The sequence below is a fragment of the Patiria miniata genome, unplaced genomic scaffold, assembly GCF_015706575.1.
Source record: "Patiria miniata isolate m_02_andy unplaced genomic scaffold, ASM1570657v1 HiC_scaffold_29, whole genome shotgun sequence".
NCBI lineage: Eukaryota > Metazoa > Echinodermata > Asteroidea > Valvatida > Asterinidae > Patiria > Patiria miniata.
In genome coordinates, this window is record NW_024037068.1 from 24,268,411 (window position 1) to 24,284,181 (window position 15,771).

Genomic DNA, 15,771 nt, shown 5'->3' on the forward strand with positions numbered 1-15,771 from the left:
AGCTTGCCTATAATGTCGTCATCCTGATAAAATATGTCAGGATCTCAACAAGTCGGATGGCACTTCCAGAGCTCCGTAGTTGTTGTGCACATGAAAATACGAGCGACAGTGCAAACCGGCCGATTTCGCAATATACCTTTCTGCGCTTGGTTGGCAAACTGCATTTTTGCCAACCACGGCCTGCAAAAGTATGGAAGGTCCAACACTGCAAAAATGAAGAAAAGTTATTACACATCACCAAAATTTTATTTGATACTTGAAAATACAACATTTTCAGCAAAGCTACAAAACAATTCCTACATATGCCTTTTTACTATGTGTTGATGGCGTTATGAGGACTTTTTTGGAAAAATATGTTGCCAACCACGGCTTCAATTTATGCGCTTACGGCAGCCCATACAAAATGGCGCCAATGTTTACAAACAAAAGAAAGGCCTATAGCTAGGAAAGAGCATGCGCAGAATGTGCCCTCTGTAGCGCATGATGAAATGGGGATTCCCCGAGCTTTGCAACGACTGTGAAAAGCTCGCCATTTTCTCATTGCTGTGAAATCCCGGAAGTGTGCAATAACATACAGCACACACATTCACGATAGTGTATTGCCTACATTGCATGCATGCAATATGACACGTATATATGACACACACAGCATAATCACAACACGTCTACGTAACAAAACACTGGTTTAGTCCGTACTTCGACAGGCAACCAAAGACTTGCATTTCTATACCGGGTAAATCCCTGCATTTTTTACAAAGTGTTTCAGTATTTCGATTTTTGTCGCCGTGGTCTTACGGTCGGTCGCACTGCCTTATTCACCGTTATGTCTTCATCGATGAGTCGCCGGGAATGCTTCCATATCCTGGGTTTACCTCTCGAATCTAGTTCAGGTAAGATGGACTTTCGCTCCATTTACTTTCTGTCAGACCGTTGATTAATATTGTACACAATTCGGCTGAAGTTTCTTTAGGGAGGGGGGGGGGGGGGCGGCAGGGGAGGGGTTAGATACGTGTACGGTTTTACACACCCTTCCTCCGCCAACTAGACCCAAAATCTTGATTGCACCGACTGGGGGCAACATTAAGCCTGTAAGGGGTGTCCCCTCAGAGTTTGAAGAGCCGATGAAATCGCCTCCACGCAAAGTAAGTCTATAATCACTGGTAACATTTATTGTTAATTTGGGGCGTTTCGTAGACGCTGCATGAAGCTCGTCTGTACACATTATTACAGTAGCGCAACATCTCTCACGTCATATCATTAGCGATTGAGAAAGGTCAACGTAATACATAAACTGGTTCACAGTCCCTCCGTCATTCTTACTTTGAATGTAGCGAACGGTACTGCCCTATAGAATTAACATAGGCCTCCTCCCGGGGTATGCTCATTAGCTATTAGCATATTCGTATTCCTACAATGTAATGAGCCTTGTGTGTCCTCTCGGTCTCTTGCCGGGATGATTGGGGTAGGGACCGTTGGATCATTCCAACCTCCAAAATTGCTGTATTTTCTAATTCCTTGGGTGTAAATCAAAGGAATATTGCACATCATTTACATTTTAAAGTGGCAGCACAAGCCGGCATCACGTGGCCCAAACTCCCGCACGGTCTTCACATTTAGTGTGACTAGCTAATACGCTTTAATACAATTGCATGACAAATGTACGTCACCCCTAAAAATAAAACTTCGTGTTTACGCGCGCGGTCGAAATGGTATTCAGTCGGAAATATTACAATGCGAGATAGCCACCGATCTCTATATTTTAGATTTGGAGTGCAAGTGGGAACCGGTGTAGCATGAATTTAGGTTTTATGAAATACGGACTCATTGGTGGTTTTGCGCATGCTCATGCATAGATAATTAGGAGAGGGACCGGTCACGTGAGAGGGTTTATCCAATAAAGGGGCAAAATAGTCCGATTTTCATACAAGTCCGATTTTCATACGACACCGGTCTACTTAAAGATCCGCACGCATGCGCAAAGGGGTTGCGCTGCGCGTGGTACTAGCTAAGCCAAAAGTATGCTTTGAGCCATCTTGACTGTACGTCCTCATATGCAACATGTAAAGTATGAGACTGGGTCAGCTCTCCAGTCGAGGAAGAGGCATGCTTGCATGGATACACACTAGAAAGTCTCGGGTCAGAGGTGACCCGGATACCGGGTACTTTTCCGGGTCAAAATGGTATGTTCCGGGTCAAAACGACACTTTTTTTTGATCATTTTCTGGGTCGTTTTGAACCAGAAAGTATCAGGTCAAATATGACCCGAATTCAGGGTCAGATATGACCAATGACTCGTATTAAATACTTCTTTTTTGCAAAGATTGCCGTGCATCGAAATCAGTCAATAATTTTCTAATAAAATGAATAGTAATACTATGGCTATAAAGCACTTTCCATCATATCAACAGTTTCAAAGCGATTTACATAGGCGTTGCAAAATATATTTTTAAAAAACAGGGGATAAAAAAAGAAAAAGAGGCGCAAAGTCATACAACTGTTAATTTAATGGGTGTGGGGGGTGGGGCTAATGTCCCTGCCCTTCCTCGAAATAATAACACGCTGGAAAAGTACAGGGACAAATTGTGCTTTGCCCCCTCTGGAAAAATCCTGGCGACGCCCATGGCGCTTTACAATTATTCTCCCGTTCCTCAGACTTCGAGAATCGCGGCAGCCGATATCAGCGCACATTCGGTCCTCTACCCTCACAGGTACTCATCATACCCCTTGGGTTCAGAGAGCCATACCATACGTATTGTCACCAAACTTAATAGCAATCCCAACATGTCCTCCAGTTAAATATTGGTACATTTTCTCTGAAACCTTGTTGAAAAACAAGGCATGTATTGAAAATAACACGGGTGCATTTGATAACTTCAATTATCGATCAATGTAGATTTTATTATTATTATTTTTTCGAAGAGGATATCAAGCAGGCCTACCGAACAAAAGCAAAGGACTGTCACCCGGACAAGAACCCAGACGACCCCGAGGCCACGGCGAGATTTCAGAAGATAAGCCAAGCATATCAAATACTACAAAAAGGTAGAATACTGTGACATTCTCGTAAACTGCGGAAAAAAATATATGTAATGAACAATTCGGATAACGACAATCACTTCGATAATAACTTTTTGTATCCTACTAAATTATAGTTGGATTTAGTTCGCGGGAATTACCTTTTGCAGTCGAGTAAAAGTCCTTAAAACACTGAGGACACGTACACATGGTAATTGTGTTCCAAATTCTGATCGATTATAAAAGACATGCGAAGGTATTTAAAACTTTCAATTTGTATCAAACTTACAACTAATTTAGGTACAGCGATTGAAAGAGCTTCTTTCTATTGAGTGGAGCGCTACTCTTCGAACATTCTTGCTGATGTTTCGATGGGCTTGTGTTGGTTACGTTTCTCTAATCTTACATACTCTTGGTGGACCTGTGAACAAAAGAGGTCCACAAGATGTAGGAAGCGTGGCCGTTTTGTGGACTCGCACATGTTCACACTTATACAGGTTTAATCCCCCTCTCTGGAAAACAAGTTAGAGGCATTTTGGGGTTAGGTTTATCCGTCGCAAAATGAAGTGAAACACTGAAGGAAATCATGATACACAATTGGGTTGAAAGAGTGATTTGGTTCACAGTGCAAGTAATATGAGGGTTTTTTTCTCCGGTTTTTCTTAACTTCACAAATACAAAGGAATATTCCACAGTAGGTATGTAAGGTAAAACTGTGTGGGTTGAGCTGGGTTTGATTTGGTTTGGTTGGTGTGGGCTGCGTTAGTCGGATTGAGTAAGGTTGGGAGAGTTGGGCTGGGTGTGTGTACAAGCATTACATTCACTGTGCGGACTTCCGAACAAAATATGTCCACATAGCCAGGTTGCAGCGACGTTGTGTGGACTTGCACACTTCCACTCTGGAAAACAGGTTTAGAGGCATTTGGGGGTTAGGTTTATTCGTCGCAAAATGAAGGGGAACAGTCAAGGAAATCATTACAAAAAATATTGGGTTGAAAAAGTGTTCACAGTGCAATTAAAATCATTTTTTTTCCTCCGGTTTTTCTTAATTGCGCGAATACAAAGGAACGTCCACAGTAGGTATATGTAAGGCTGGTGTGTTTGTGTGGGTTCCGGTGTATTGAATTGATTTTGGGTTGGATTAGGTTGGGCTGGGTTGGGTTTGTGTGGAATGGAGTCTGGTTGGTCAATTGTTTCGGTTGAGAGTAATTGTAATTGTCAGGATTCGGGCCTATAAAGGGTCTGGGATTACCCAGATTAAGTTGTAAAGGGCCGTTTTTGCCATCATTATAGCTGGGCGGATTTGAAACATTATGCAAAACCGATTCGTTTCAAAAGTTCATGATATGGTAGAAACTTTCGCGGAATAAAAGCGAAAGCGTGCAAGTGTGGTCATTAAAATCACATGCTTCCATCCGTACATAAACGCGTTTTCCCATACGGTTGATGAAAAACGAAACATATTTTGGCACCCTGCGTCAAAAATAAGGCATATCGCGAGAATCATTCATCCTTTTTTTTTATAAATATGTAAAATTGGTGTCGATACATCTGCAGGACATCCATCTACAAAAAAAAATTCTACCCCGTATTTTAAGAGTGATTGTAATTGTAGTCAGGCATTTATCTAATGTACATAACAATGCCACTGATGTCATTTTGCAGAGTAGTACCCACAAAAATAATGCTTTTCTTTTCTTCAGATTTTCGTGAATCTTCTTCTTTCAACGATGATAGCGACAGCGATGATGGTGCCGGCTTCTCGTTTTTTGATTTCCTCTTAATTTTCCAACGAGAGGTCAGAACGCATTTCACACATTTTTAAACTTGTCATTTTTTTTGTCAAGAAAAAAAAAGTATAACTTATACATACAGTATAATTCAGATTCTATCTCAAAATAATACAGAGGATGTCTTAGGGGGCATCGCTTTATTGAGTGTTTCCCTTTACTGACGTAGTGTTATAAACACCGTATACTCAGTGTAGTCCCGAATGATTGTGAGAAAAAGTCACTCGTGTGGGACTCGAACCCACGACCTCCTTCTAACTAGTTCTTGCGTCTTCCTATTCGACCACCGAACTTGCAGGCGTCGGCTGGCTGGCTCGAATCCGAAAGTCGACCCCTGGCCTTAGATGCATGCGTTTTGTTAGCTAAATCAAGCAGAATAAGCACGATCAAAATGTCCCTTGCACAGTTTCTATCTATCCATTTCTTGCTTACACAAAATACGTCACCGTCAGTGACTGAAGTCCTAGTCCACTAGATGGCAAGCTCACAGCAGCACGTGGATTTGTTCTTGCTGTCTCACAATTCAGTGCTCACACAAGATGTCGATTTGGTTTTTTTTTTTTTAGAAATGGTTAAATCTAACCCATTGATAGTTGCTCAGTGGGTATTCCAGTATACTTCAAAACATGGTCTATAAGTAGTAATTAGACGTTGCAAAATACATAGATAAATCATTTTATGGAATTTTGTGTGATTCCGTGACTCGAGAATAAAACGCACGACCCTTTTTTTTTTTACTACTGCTGCACTTTCTTTGTTTTTTTAATTTTCACAATTTTGCTTCTCTGCAGATGATGCGTGAAGAATTACGAAGACGGGAGGCTATGAGGAGGCGCGATGTATTCTACAATAGTAGGTCTACCCTTGCAGGACTTTCAGAATGTTTAGCTGCGAATATATTCAGTTTAGTCGTGTAGCAAGCTCATTTTTACGGGGGAGGTGTTTGAAATGAAAAAGTGCATTCGCCTTGGTACACAAAAAATTGTTGGCCGGTCACCCGACGATCATGGGCACTATCGGGCAATAGGTGGCCCTTTTCATGGCGGCACAATTGCCCACGTTAGCGCAATGATCTAAAAGGGATCTCGTTAAAAAAAGGGCGGTCATGATAAAAGGGCACCTAAGACAAGATAAGATAAGACAAGATAAGTTTGCGGTAGCACCAAGAGCCTGGGCACCTGTTCAAAAGGATAGGCCACTGAGAATCTTATTCTTGGTCCAAGATTAGAATTGGATTGTTTCCCTTATACTCCAGCCGATCCGTTACAGGCGAGGTGGCTAGCAACAGGATGAATAAAATCCAGTGTTGACAATATTGGCAGCGCTAACCAGGAAATTCCCAGTATACCTCACACGAGCGGTATTCAAGCTAATGCATGCGTGCGAGGTGTGTTTCATGGGTAGCACTGCCAATATTGCCATCTCTGGATTTAATTGATCGTGTTGGTAGAGACCTCCACCGCGCACTGCCGCGGCAACTTATCCGCGACTTGCTGCTAAAGTGGGGAATAAAAATCGTCTCTTGGAACAAGACTACCATTATCTCTGCTAGCGAACGACAAAATCAGATTTAGATTGCTTGGGAAGAGAATTTCGTGTTAAAATACCACTTCCCAGTTGTTGCTCTTTGAATTATTTGAATCGTTTATTTGAATTATAACTGGCGCTTTTTATTTACAGTGGTTTTTGGCCCATTTGTTTCACCGCACATGCGCCGCTTCGATGATGATGACGATGATTTCTTGTTCGATTACGAATTCAGACAGGTAGGATTGTTTGTTGGGTTCTTGGGTCGTTTTGATTTGTTTGTCTTCAATGATCACGTTGGAAGTTTGGGAATAATCACAAATTAAACATTAAGATTGATCAGCAGATGTTGTGAAAATAGCGATTAATGGTTGCGACAATTGAAACTCCACAAAATTATTGAATTTATATCGTTACAAATATCGTTGACACTTTACATACATCTCCTTACAAATGTTTTGCGTAATATGTATAGAGTAATAAGGTTTGTTGCATCGATGATGTTGGGGTCATTCAGCGGACTATGGGTTCGAATCCAGCCTGTAGCACATTGTGTCCTCGAGAAAGACGATTTGTCACTATGCATTTTCCCAGCCCAAGGGTATATGTATCGATGTGGCTACTGTGTTTTAAAAAGGCCGTTAGCGCCGAAAAACCAGCAACGAACTCATATTATCAATTCAGTTGCCCATCGTAGTAATGACGAACGCTCTAAGCCTTCATATTAAATTGGGAATAATGCAAACAATGTGCAGTTTTATTTCTGAGATATATTGTAATATAAATGACTTCAGGGATATTGTATGGCCTAATAGCAATTCGAGATTGAGCAATATGAGTAATTATGGAAACTGAAGGTTGATCATTTTTTATCCATGTGGTGTCAAGGTCGCTTCCAATTCACATGAGCCAAATGACATTGGTATAGCGAACTGTCACAAAACGTAACAGGCCTCGATACTTACTTAATCGATATTTTACCATGCGAGTGTCTTGCATCAAAAGTGGTGATAGCTACCTCGACTGAGGTCTTAATGATCTGATGATTTTTTTTTCTCAGAGGTATCGCAGTTCTGACAATCGGGAACGATACAGCGAGCGGGCACAGCCTGCGAGCAACCGCGGTACCACAGGAGGGCGCTACCAACAGACTCGTCCCCAAGTACACACTCCGGTAAGAATCCCAGAAATAAAATCCACTGGACAAAATCTTTCAACTTGGCCACGGAAACCTGTACATGCATAGCATTTTTCTTATTTCTTACGGAATTGTATGTAAATTTTAAAGACCCATTAGAAACTTAAGCCATCACACTGAAAAATTGCCTGGGTTAATTTTACCAAAGCAAGGTGAAAAGTGCAACTACCCAAAATTGGGTTGTCCTTTACCCAATTGCGTGGGTTAGAATTTCTCTTACATTCAACCAAAACTTGTGGTTATACCAGACTAGATGTAATTTGGTCTTGTATGACCACATGTTTTTGTTGAGTTTAACAGAAATTCTAACCCAAAACAATTCGGTAAAGGACAGCCCAATTTTGGGTAGTTGCATCACCCTTGCTGGGGTAAAATTAACCCAGGCAAATTTTTCAGTGGCATTTGGACATTGCAGGACCTAAAAAGGCAATGCCATAAAAAAAGTCACTATTCTGGAAGTCGTACATCCAGTCTACACGTATATGATTAGATTAGATTAGGTTAGATTTCTTTATTGTCATGCTCAAAATTACATGAAAATTAATCCTATACGATAACACTGCCCACAGCTCACACGAGACATTAAGTTAGTCACTCATTGAGATAGGTACAAAAATGATATTAGGCTGGCCCACTGGGACCAGCACGAAATAATAACTACCTTTAAGAAGAAATGTACGTTTCTTTGCGCCACAAAAGGTTCGCCTTTATACTTACGACCTGCCGGCCGGCCTTTATTCTTTGAGTGTGGTACCCAGACTCACAATAATATTGCTTTCACAAACCTCGTGATTAAAGGTAACTGTATTCACAGTTTCGGGTGGAACTGTTTACCGCACGTACACTTTGAGACCAACTCTGTCTCATTGGAAGTTATAGACATCAACAATAGTCCGCCAGCTCCTTTCAATTGGGTTGCAGACCAGTAAATATACTGCCATAGACCTCAGTGATAATTACGAGCACTTCCAAAAAATCATTATAAATGCTCACAACTCTCCAAGGTGTTTTGAGACACAAATAAAATTAAAGGTTATTTCATCATGTTTCATTTTCTGTTAAATTTGTTGTAGTTAAATAATATTTTGGGGGGAAAAATCCGTCCAAAGATGATAACCATTAAAAGTAGTCCTGAAAAAGGACGCCTACGCTCCATTGCAAAATAAAGCAATTTTAGGGCTTAATTTCATCCGAATTCACAGAAATACGATCTCACAGTCCCCTGCATGGCTTTCACCCCTCTGTTTTCCTTTCGTTCACAAACCCTCAAGTTCATGCCCCCAAAATGGTCTAATACCGGAGGATTTCAGGGCATGCAAATCGTGATTTTCCTGGCGTTGTCAATTTTGGGCCTATTTACTGGCCTGCACCGCGCGATGGATATGATGGATGGGATCGACAAGCTTGGTTTGTTCCTGAATCGAATGCTTCTTTCATATCCAGTCGGGTGGTCGCCAAAGACGGGATCGTCCACAGAGCGCTTCCGCCGCGTCATATACGCCCCAGCGACCCCGCTATCAGTCACAGGAGACCTCGTCCAGGGGGAGGTCGGATCACAAACCTGGATCAGACTGGGGCCAAACCGGAGCAGCAAGCCGAGACACGCCGAGAAAGGACGGCGGAAATCCTGGGAAGCGTAACGACTTCTCATCCCGAGCCTTCAAATCAGACCAGGTATGTATTCCACGACTATAATTACCCAAACAAAGTGGACTGATAGAGGGCGCTGTCTATACTATTGTGTTGGTACACGCCGAAGTAAGCTGTGCTGTATTATATGAATTTGATGGAACATCGTGTCACGGTAATAATATTTTTATGTACAGTTTTAAGAGAAAGTCAACAGCCTCTTTCAATTGAAAAAAAAAATTGTCCATAAGCTATAGTGGTGGTATGCTGCTTCTACCTCATCTTTGGATTAAAACTGCTAATGTCCATTCTAAACTTGCGTTGTATTTCGCTGGAGATCGTCATGCAGGCGTCATAATACTTTTACCATTAAACCACATGATTGTGTGTCTTGAGTTTTATTTTTTCCGGAACAAATTGCTATTCGTTTATTTTCGGTCGATTAATTGAAAAATTGGCCCGATAAACCGCTTGCGCTGTTGTAACACCAAAAAATTAAGGTTTTTATGTTAATTTAATGCTCATTTTTACGTTCATTTGTAAGTTCCATTTCGTCAAACTTTTAAGTCTTAACCACCTTCACAGGAGAAGCAAGGCACTCGGCCAAAAAGCGAAAGCCGACCCGACAGGAGTGCAGCGGAGAGCGACACAGCAGCGGCTGATGGCGAAGGCGAAAAATGTTCCAGCGGGTTTGTCTCATCGTCAGAGAAGGTAAACAAGATAAAACTGTCATATAGCGAGATTCGTTGAAACCTGGGGTTCAACCTCGGTAGATTTCAGTACCCAAATCTTTGAGGAATTCGAGCTAAAAGGCTCGCTAAAAGACAAAATTTCCCAAAAAAGTGTCCGTCTGACTGTTTTGAAAATAACTACAAAACCATGAAGTCAATTTTGAATTTTTTGATCGTGCAGATACTTCTTAAATATCCTTGGCCCCTATGAAATTCATTTAATTTCAGTCACGCATTACTATACACAATGTTGATTGATCACAACAACAGTTTTGACACAGTAACCAAGTTCCTTGTATTAATCAATTTCAGTGCTGTGTTATAAGCTGCATAAAATCCTGCAAAATAGTCAGACGGACACTGTTTCGGGTGGGACATACTTTTTTTGGTTTGGAATACTACAATCTTTTTTAGGTAACAGATACTAGGTCGAAACTCAAACTGGAATCGAGTCCCGGGTTTTTGGAAAATGAAATTCAAATATAGATTTCATGATTGCTGTACAAGGGCACAAAAGTGTGACAATGTCAATCTCGGGAGCTGCTGAGAATAAGAAAGTTTTGCCTTTTCGAAAATTGATACCTATCCATTCAAAGTTCAATGTGCTTATACTAATATTCCGGACCTCCCAACGACAAATCGAAAATAACATAAAGAAACGTTTTCTGTTCTTCCATTCCAGGGCCAACCCATCAGGCAAAAACCTAAAAAGGCGCCCGCTTTTGTCATCCAAAAGGTATGTTTGTGACGCTTAAGTAATCACTTGTAAGGGCAACCACCCGAGAGGCAATTTTTTGCAGGCTTTAAGAGGGTTTTTTTGACAAAAAAGACGTTGCAAGGGGAACAGATAAAAACAACTCATTGCTGATTTTCACTGTTGCATTGTGTCACCTCAATTTGAAGTGAAAAAAAGTTGCTCGTCTGAGACCAATAGAGTGTTTCAGTTGCGCATCAAGCGGTTTTTTCTTTTCTTGGGGGCGGGGAGAAAGGGACAACTTCTCCCAATCACCATGCAGCGACAATTTGCCAACTGGTTATTTTTCTTCTCATCTTTTTTTTTAGGAAATCAAAGCGCCAGCACCTTCTAACTCTTTATAGGAACGATTTTTCCCCCAGAAAAATTACACACGTTTTGCCCATGGACCGCAAACCTTAATACCCCGTTGGATCAGTTGGTGATGTTCTTCAATGTGTGTATTCCATTTTTTTTTCAAGCAAAAGACAATGACTAAGAAGCAGTTGATAGCGCAGCAGAGCAGACGACAGAAAGAAGCCAACGAAATCGGCAAGGAACTGCGCGCTAAGGCCGAAGCCAACTTGAAGCTGAGAGAAGAACTGAAGACCAAGACTAAGTAGCAAAAGAAAACGCTGTTGCCTATAAGTTCCCTCCACACATTGGTGGGCAGTGGGCGAAGACGATTCTTTTTGTGTCCAGTTTCAAGCAAAATCAAGACAACCCTAACCTTGTTACAGCCGGAGACATGGAAGGCCCCCCCCTTCGAAGTATCGCATTCGACTTTTTTTTCACAATAAAACAACGCCCCTTGAACGAAGATTGGAACCGCCAGCTTAGGGCTAGATAACTGGTGGCGCAGCGGAACGGCAATCCGAAGGTTGCAGGTTTGAAACCCCCTTAGTCAATTCCTTTATTCTACTTTAAAATGAAAATACCTTTTGCTGTTGGTGAGGAAAACTAGTACCGGTTTTATTACATTGCGAAAACTCTTTTTAATTTTGTATAACCTTTCCAAATGATCAGCTTTATTAAAGCAGCGCTTCTAGAAAAAAATGATTTTCTTTTACGCTGTACTTACATTAAATTTTTGTTAATGCTACGAGCTGTCGAAGTTTGTTTTGAATCGAGCCTGCCATATTTATATGCTTTATTTGTTTTAGTAAATTGCAATGCAGAAAAAAAACGTCAGGGCAGCAGTGGCATTGCTACCGGGGAGGGGAGGAGGGCACGGGACAAGTGCCGCCAGCGGATGTCCATGCCCCCGGATGCCCCCCTCCTCCAACTGGAATCTTGAATTTAACAAAAAATATGTATTACTTGCTTTCAAGTATTCCCTCGAAAAAAATCGCACCCCCAGGTTCCCCTCAGACTTTTAACCTCGTAGTTAATTATGCCACTTAAGGGCACTAAGAAAAGTTCCTCGATTGCTTATACCAAATCAATCTTTGCAACAGTCTTTAGTTGTCACGTACTTGGTTGTGTTTTAATGTAAACTTAATTTTTATTGTAAATTTAACAATTTATCCATTCATTTCTGGCGCTTGCGTTATTGATGATGTATAAAATAAATGTGAACAAGAAAATCATAATAATATATAATAATAGGAAAACTCCAAAAGGTCCATTTGATACTATGCCTCAATATATAAGTCTATACTTGTCGACTTGATTAATATCTTAAGGATGAATATTTATTTTCTGTGAGGTTGAAGAGGAACCATTAGCCACCCGCTTACAACTCGCTATTGGTTTGACTTTAGTTTTTAGATACCTCATATGCGTTGAAGTATTAAACTGGTATGAAACAGCTTCGTATAGTTGAGCTTATACACCATATTACAACACTAAAATCGCAAGTTATTGGTAATGATATAAGTATAGGTTTTAATGCTATGCAGAACACATCAGGAATTCCCATTGTCATTTGTATTAACTCGGTAAACTGTAGCACTCCTGCGTTATACATTTCACTGTATACGATTTAAGCCGGTTGGTATAGATATACGTGTAGCTTATAAAGTGTTATCCCTGTCCTGTTGAAGAGCTAGATGTCTTATCAGTCATAACTTTGAGGCTCACCATTGTATTGTATCGCTCTGCATATTTATTTACGACATATGTTATTATCCAATGCCTGATAAATCCCCGTCATCTGATTGGTGGGACCTTGATCACATGTCATTGAATAAATCGTACCAACCCACGACCCGGTCGCACTGCAAAAATAGAAGTTCTATTCCACGATAAAAAAAAGTTCCATTTGCACGCTCACACTATTGGTTGCGGCTCTGACCAATCAGGTGACGAAATCTATTTAAGTGTTGTATAAAACAAATAATGTTTCACATTCGTGCAATGGAAAGAATAATTTCATTCGGTGACAGGTGGAATGTTCCATTACACTCTGCTTAGCCTCGTGGTGTGGAACATCCATCTGTCACCTCATGACATTATTCTTACCAGTGCACTCATAAACATTCATTATTTGTATATTGGTAAATTATATCACGTACATGCCTATACGTAAAAGATAATACGAAAGTTATATTTTGTTATGTTATGGGCTGCTGGTGTAAATAAACTTTTGGGTAAATCGAAAAAAAATATTAAAGAGTCATTTGAATGTGATTTTGAGGTCAGCGAGCTTGTAATTACCGGAATAGTTTCTTGTATTTGAACATCAATAAACAGCAGCTCACTAAGAGGACGTTGAGAAAAAAGAGTTTGCACTGGATTTTAAAATCCATATTATTGTGATTGAAATTCGCAAATTGTATTTACCTTTCGAAGGCTAAAAGTCACATGTAAATATATAAACCCTATTTACTGTCCCATGGAAGAGCAAATATGAGAAACAAATTACAAGTGTTCTACTACGGGGCTCGAACAATGGCGTAGGTATGGTAACATTTGGCAGCACTGGGGAGAGAATGCAGGTCTCATTTTGAAGGCGGGCACTCCATTGGTTGCAAAGACCAAAACATCAAATTCTGAGCCGGGGACAATTTATATGTCAAAGGTCAAATAATTATCAACCATTTATTCGAGAATTGTTGCCGATTTATGTCATAATTTAATAGGGATAGGTCCTATACACTTTTACTCAAGTGAAAGGTTATCTGGCTTCACTTCTATCAGTAAAATTAGTAACGTTCAGTGTAAGTAGGCATAACGCCTTTTCTGTTTCATCGCTTTACTGTTCCAATGCCTGATTGGCTAGCTCTAACAAATCAATGCAATCTGATTGGTCAGTGATCGAAGGTGAGTCCGGTACCGTGCAGCTTCTCCTTAATGAGGGCGTCCATGGCTTCGTTCTGCGCCACAGTGAAGTGGGTCTTCCAACTCCCACTTTTACCTAAAATTAAAAAAGGACAACAAAAGTAGAGCTATATGCTGAGAAACGGTGACGTCACATCCTCCCCGGGTCAGGCTCACTTCCTACATCAGTTCACGTGCATTCCTAAACGATACATTACACGAACGGTGTAGTGCACATCCTACTTTGAACAACTTGGCACCTGAAAATGGTTCACTATACCTTTCAGCAGATTGTCACCACACCATTTACAACCACAGTGGTGCTTATTTTCAATTCACAGAGGAGAATCAAACCAATTTTGAAACGGATTCACAACAGCTTTAGCAAAACCACTGTGTTCACTGGTTCTGGCATGTTAACATTAGCGATACACAACCTCTTTTGTTACGCATGCACTAGGTTATTATTCTTTTAAATTATTGTCCAATGGTTGCTTTTTACGTTTTGTCGTATCAAATTGAAAAGAAAAAAATATAATATTCGGTTCCTTCGATCGCATCAATAGATGTTTTTGTTCCTGTTTAGTGTTTGAGGAAACCTGAATAATTTCACTTTTCGAAAACCCTATATTTTTAACACATTTTATTTGATATTTTTGGCGAAGAATAAAAATTACCATGTTGGTACCCCGACCTCTCTATTTTAAAATAAATTAATGTTTATGACTGAGGGGCTTGGTTGTTTTTGTTTGGACCTTTCTACTTTGTGTGACTGTTTTGATCGCTTTTTGGGGCTAGGGAGAACTTTTGGAAAATTCACCTTTCCGCATAAAGGAACAGCCAGGTCTCTCGTCGGTTGAAAGTAAGTAGTCAGGATTGGTCATAGGGTTGCTCTTCATGTTGTCGAATGAGCAATGCTCCGTGATGTCATCCAGTGTCTTGGCAGACAGAGCCTTGCCCAGAAACCGACTGATTATCTCCACGTTTCCTCGCAGATCCTGCATTCAAAATGGATATTACACGTCCGTTGATTAGTCACAGTTTGGAAGTCGAGAGGTGGTTGTCTTGCACAAGTGGCAGATCAAGGATTTGCTCATGAGAAGATTTGTTTCTGGCTGCTAGGCCTGGAGTGGTCACCACTGTCTCTTCCCCGTATAGATCCGCAAATGTTGTGCAAACGCCAGGTCTGAACGCATATCATGGAATAGATATATTACAAACCAGATGCTATTAATGAAGGGTACCAATCCCATCCTAACGTGTGTGTAGAAAAATGCTTTATGCCTCTGGCCCTGCTAAGGAGGTAAGTTTGTGTCACTTCGTGAAAACAGAAAAACACAGATTTTAGGCATTTTGTCAAATGTTTGTTTACGATAATTACAAAAGTAAACAATATTTCGCTTTGAAACTCAGTTATATTCGTCCTTTTTCAAATGCAATAAATTGGTCGGCAAAACTCATTTTCGATTGTGGAGGTTTTTGTCACTTCGTGAAAACATCGTCGAATAATTTCTCGTATGGTGCACTATTAAAGTAAACGTTAGTTATTCCTTAAACATGTAAAAGCAAACACTCACTCTTTTCAAATCTTCAAACCGTAGCAACAGAACGTTGGGTTGGTGCCTTCTCTTCCAAAAGTACAAGTAGTGGTCCCACCATGATCCTTCACTTGCTTTGAACAAACAACCAAACAATGCAATGTCGTAAATGTCGTTTTTTTGTATCTGCCAAGAGAGCGTATTCAGTTCCATGTGCATCCTACTGCAGGTTTATTCGGATTGTTATTATATCATGACACGTAAGGTGTCGGGAGCAATCAATGATATTATTTTAGGTCAACAACATCATCAGCTACGTGTTAACCATGAAACATTATGGAAGCCTTAT

The 15,771-nt window shown here is 40.6% G+C and overlaps 2 protein-coding genes across 3 annotated transcripts; one reads left to right on the forward strand and one right to left on the reverse strand.

Annotated features, from left to right (window-relative positions):
* Positions 1-558: 558 nt before the first annotated feature.
* On the forward strand, positions 559-11,381 carry LOC119735631. Of its 2 annotated transcripts, none has more exons than XM_038209416.1 (10): positions 559-890; positions 2,920-3,042; positions 4,719-4,813; positions 5,597-5,657; positions 6,486-6,571; positions 7,393-7,506; positions 8,974-9,204; positions 9,745-9,870; positions 10,573-10,626; positions 11,106-11,381. In XM_038209416.1, the coding sequence occupies exons 1-10, from the start codon at positions 824-826 to the stop codon at positions 11,244-11,246; spliced, it is 1,098 nt and encodes a 365-aa protein (XP_038065344.1). In that variant the 5' UTR covers positions 559-823; the 3' UTR covers positions 11,247-11,381. The 2 variants fall into 2 exon arrangements, with proteins under 2 accessions (XP_038065344.1, XP_038065346.1); XM_038209418.1 differs by having other exon boundaries at positions 11,109-11,381.
* Positions 11,382-13,374: 1,993 nt separating this feature from the next.
* LOC119735295 (sulfotransferase 1C2-like) lies at positions 13,375-15,635 on the reverse strand. Its single transcript, XM_038208993.1, has 3 exons — positions 15,462-15,635; positions 14,705-14,882; positions 13,375-13,981 (listed from the first exon to the last, which is right to left on the reverse strand). Exons 1-3 carry the CDS (start codon positions 15,633-15,635, stop codon positions 13,875-13,877), a joined length of 459 nt encoding a protein of 152 aa, XP_038064921.1. The 3' UTR covers positions 13,375-13,874.
* Positions 15,636-15,771: the final 136 nt, after the last annotated feature.

Excerpts from the sequence above, each read along its gene's own strand:
- LOC119735631 (XM_038209416.1), top strand. The coding sequence starts at position 824 with ATGTCTTCATCGATGAGTCGCCGGGAATGCTTCCATATCCTGGGTTTA. Across the intron at positions 3,043-4,718 it reads ATATCAAATACTACAAAAAG|ATTTTCGTGAATCTTCTTCT; the intron begins GTAGAATACTGT and ends TCTTTTCTTCAG. Across the intron at positions 6,572-7,392 it reads TCGATTACGAATTCAGACAG|AGGTATCGCAGTTCTGACAA; the intron begins GTAGGATTGTTT and ends TTTTTTTCTCAG.
- LOC119735295 (XM_038208993.1), bottom strand. The coding sequence starts at position 15,635 with ATGGAACTGAATACGCTCTCTTGGCAGATACAAAAAAACGACATTTAC. Across the intron at positions 14,883-15,461 it reads GGTTTGAAGATTTGAAAAGA|GATCTGCGAGGAAACGTGGA; the intron begins GTGAGTGTTTGC and ends TTTTGAATGCAG. Across the intron at positions 13,982-14,704 it reads CTGTTCCTTTATGCGGAAAG|GTAAAAGTGGGAGTTGGAAG; the intron begins GTGAATTTTCCA and ends TTTTAATTTTAG.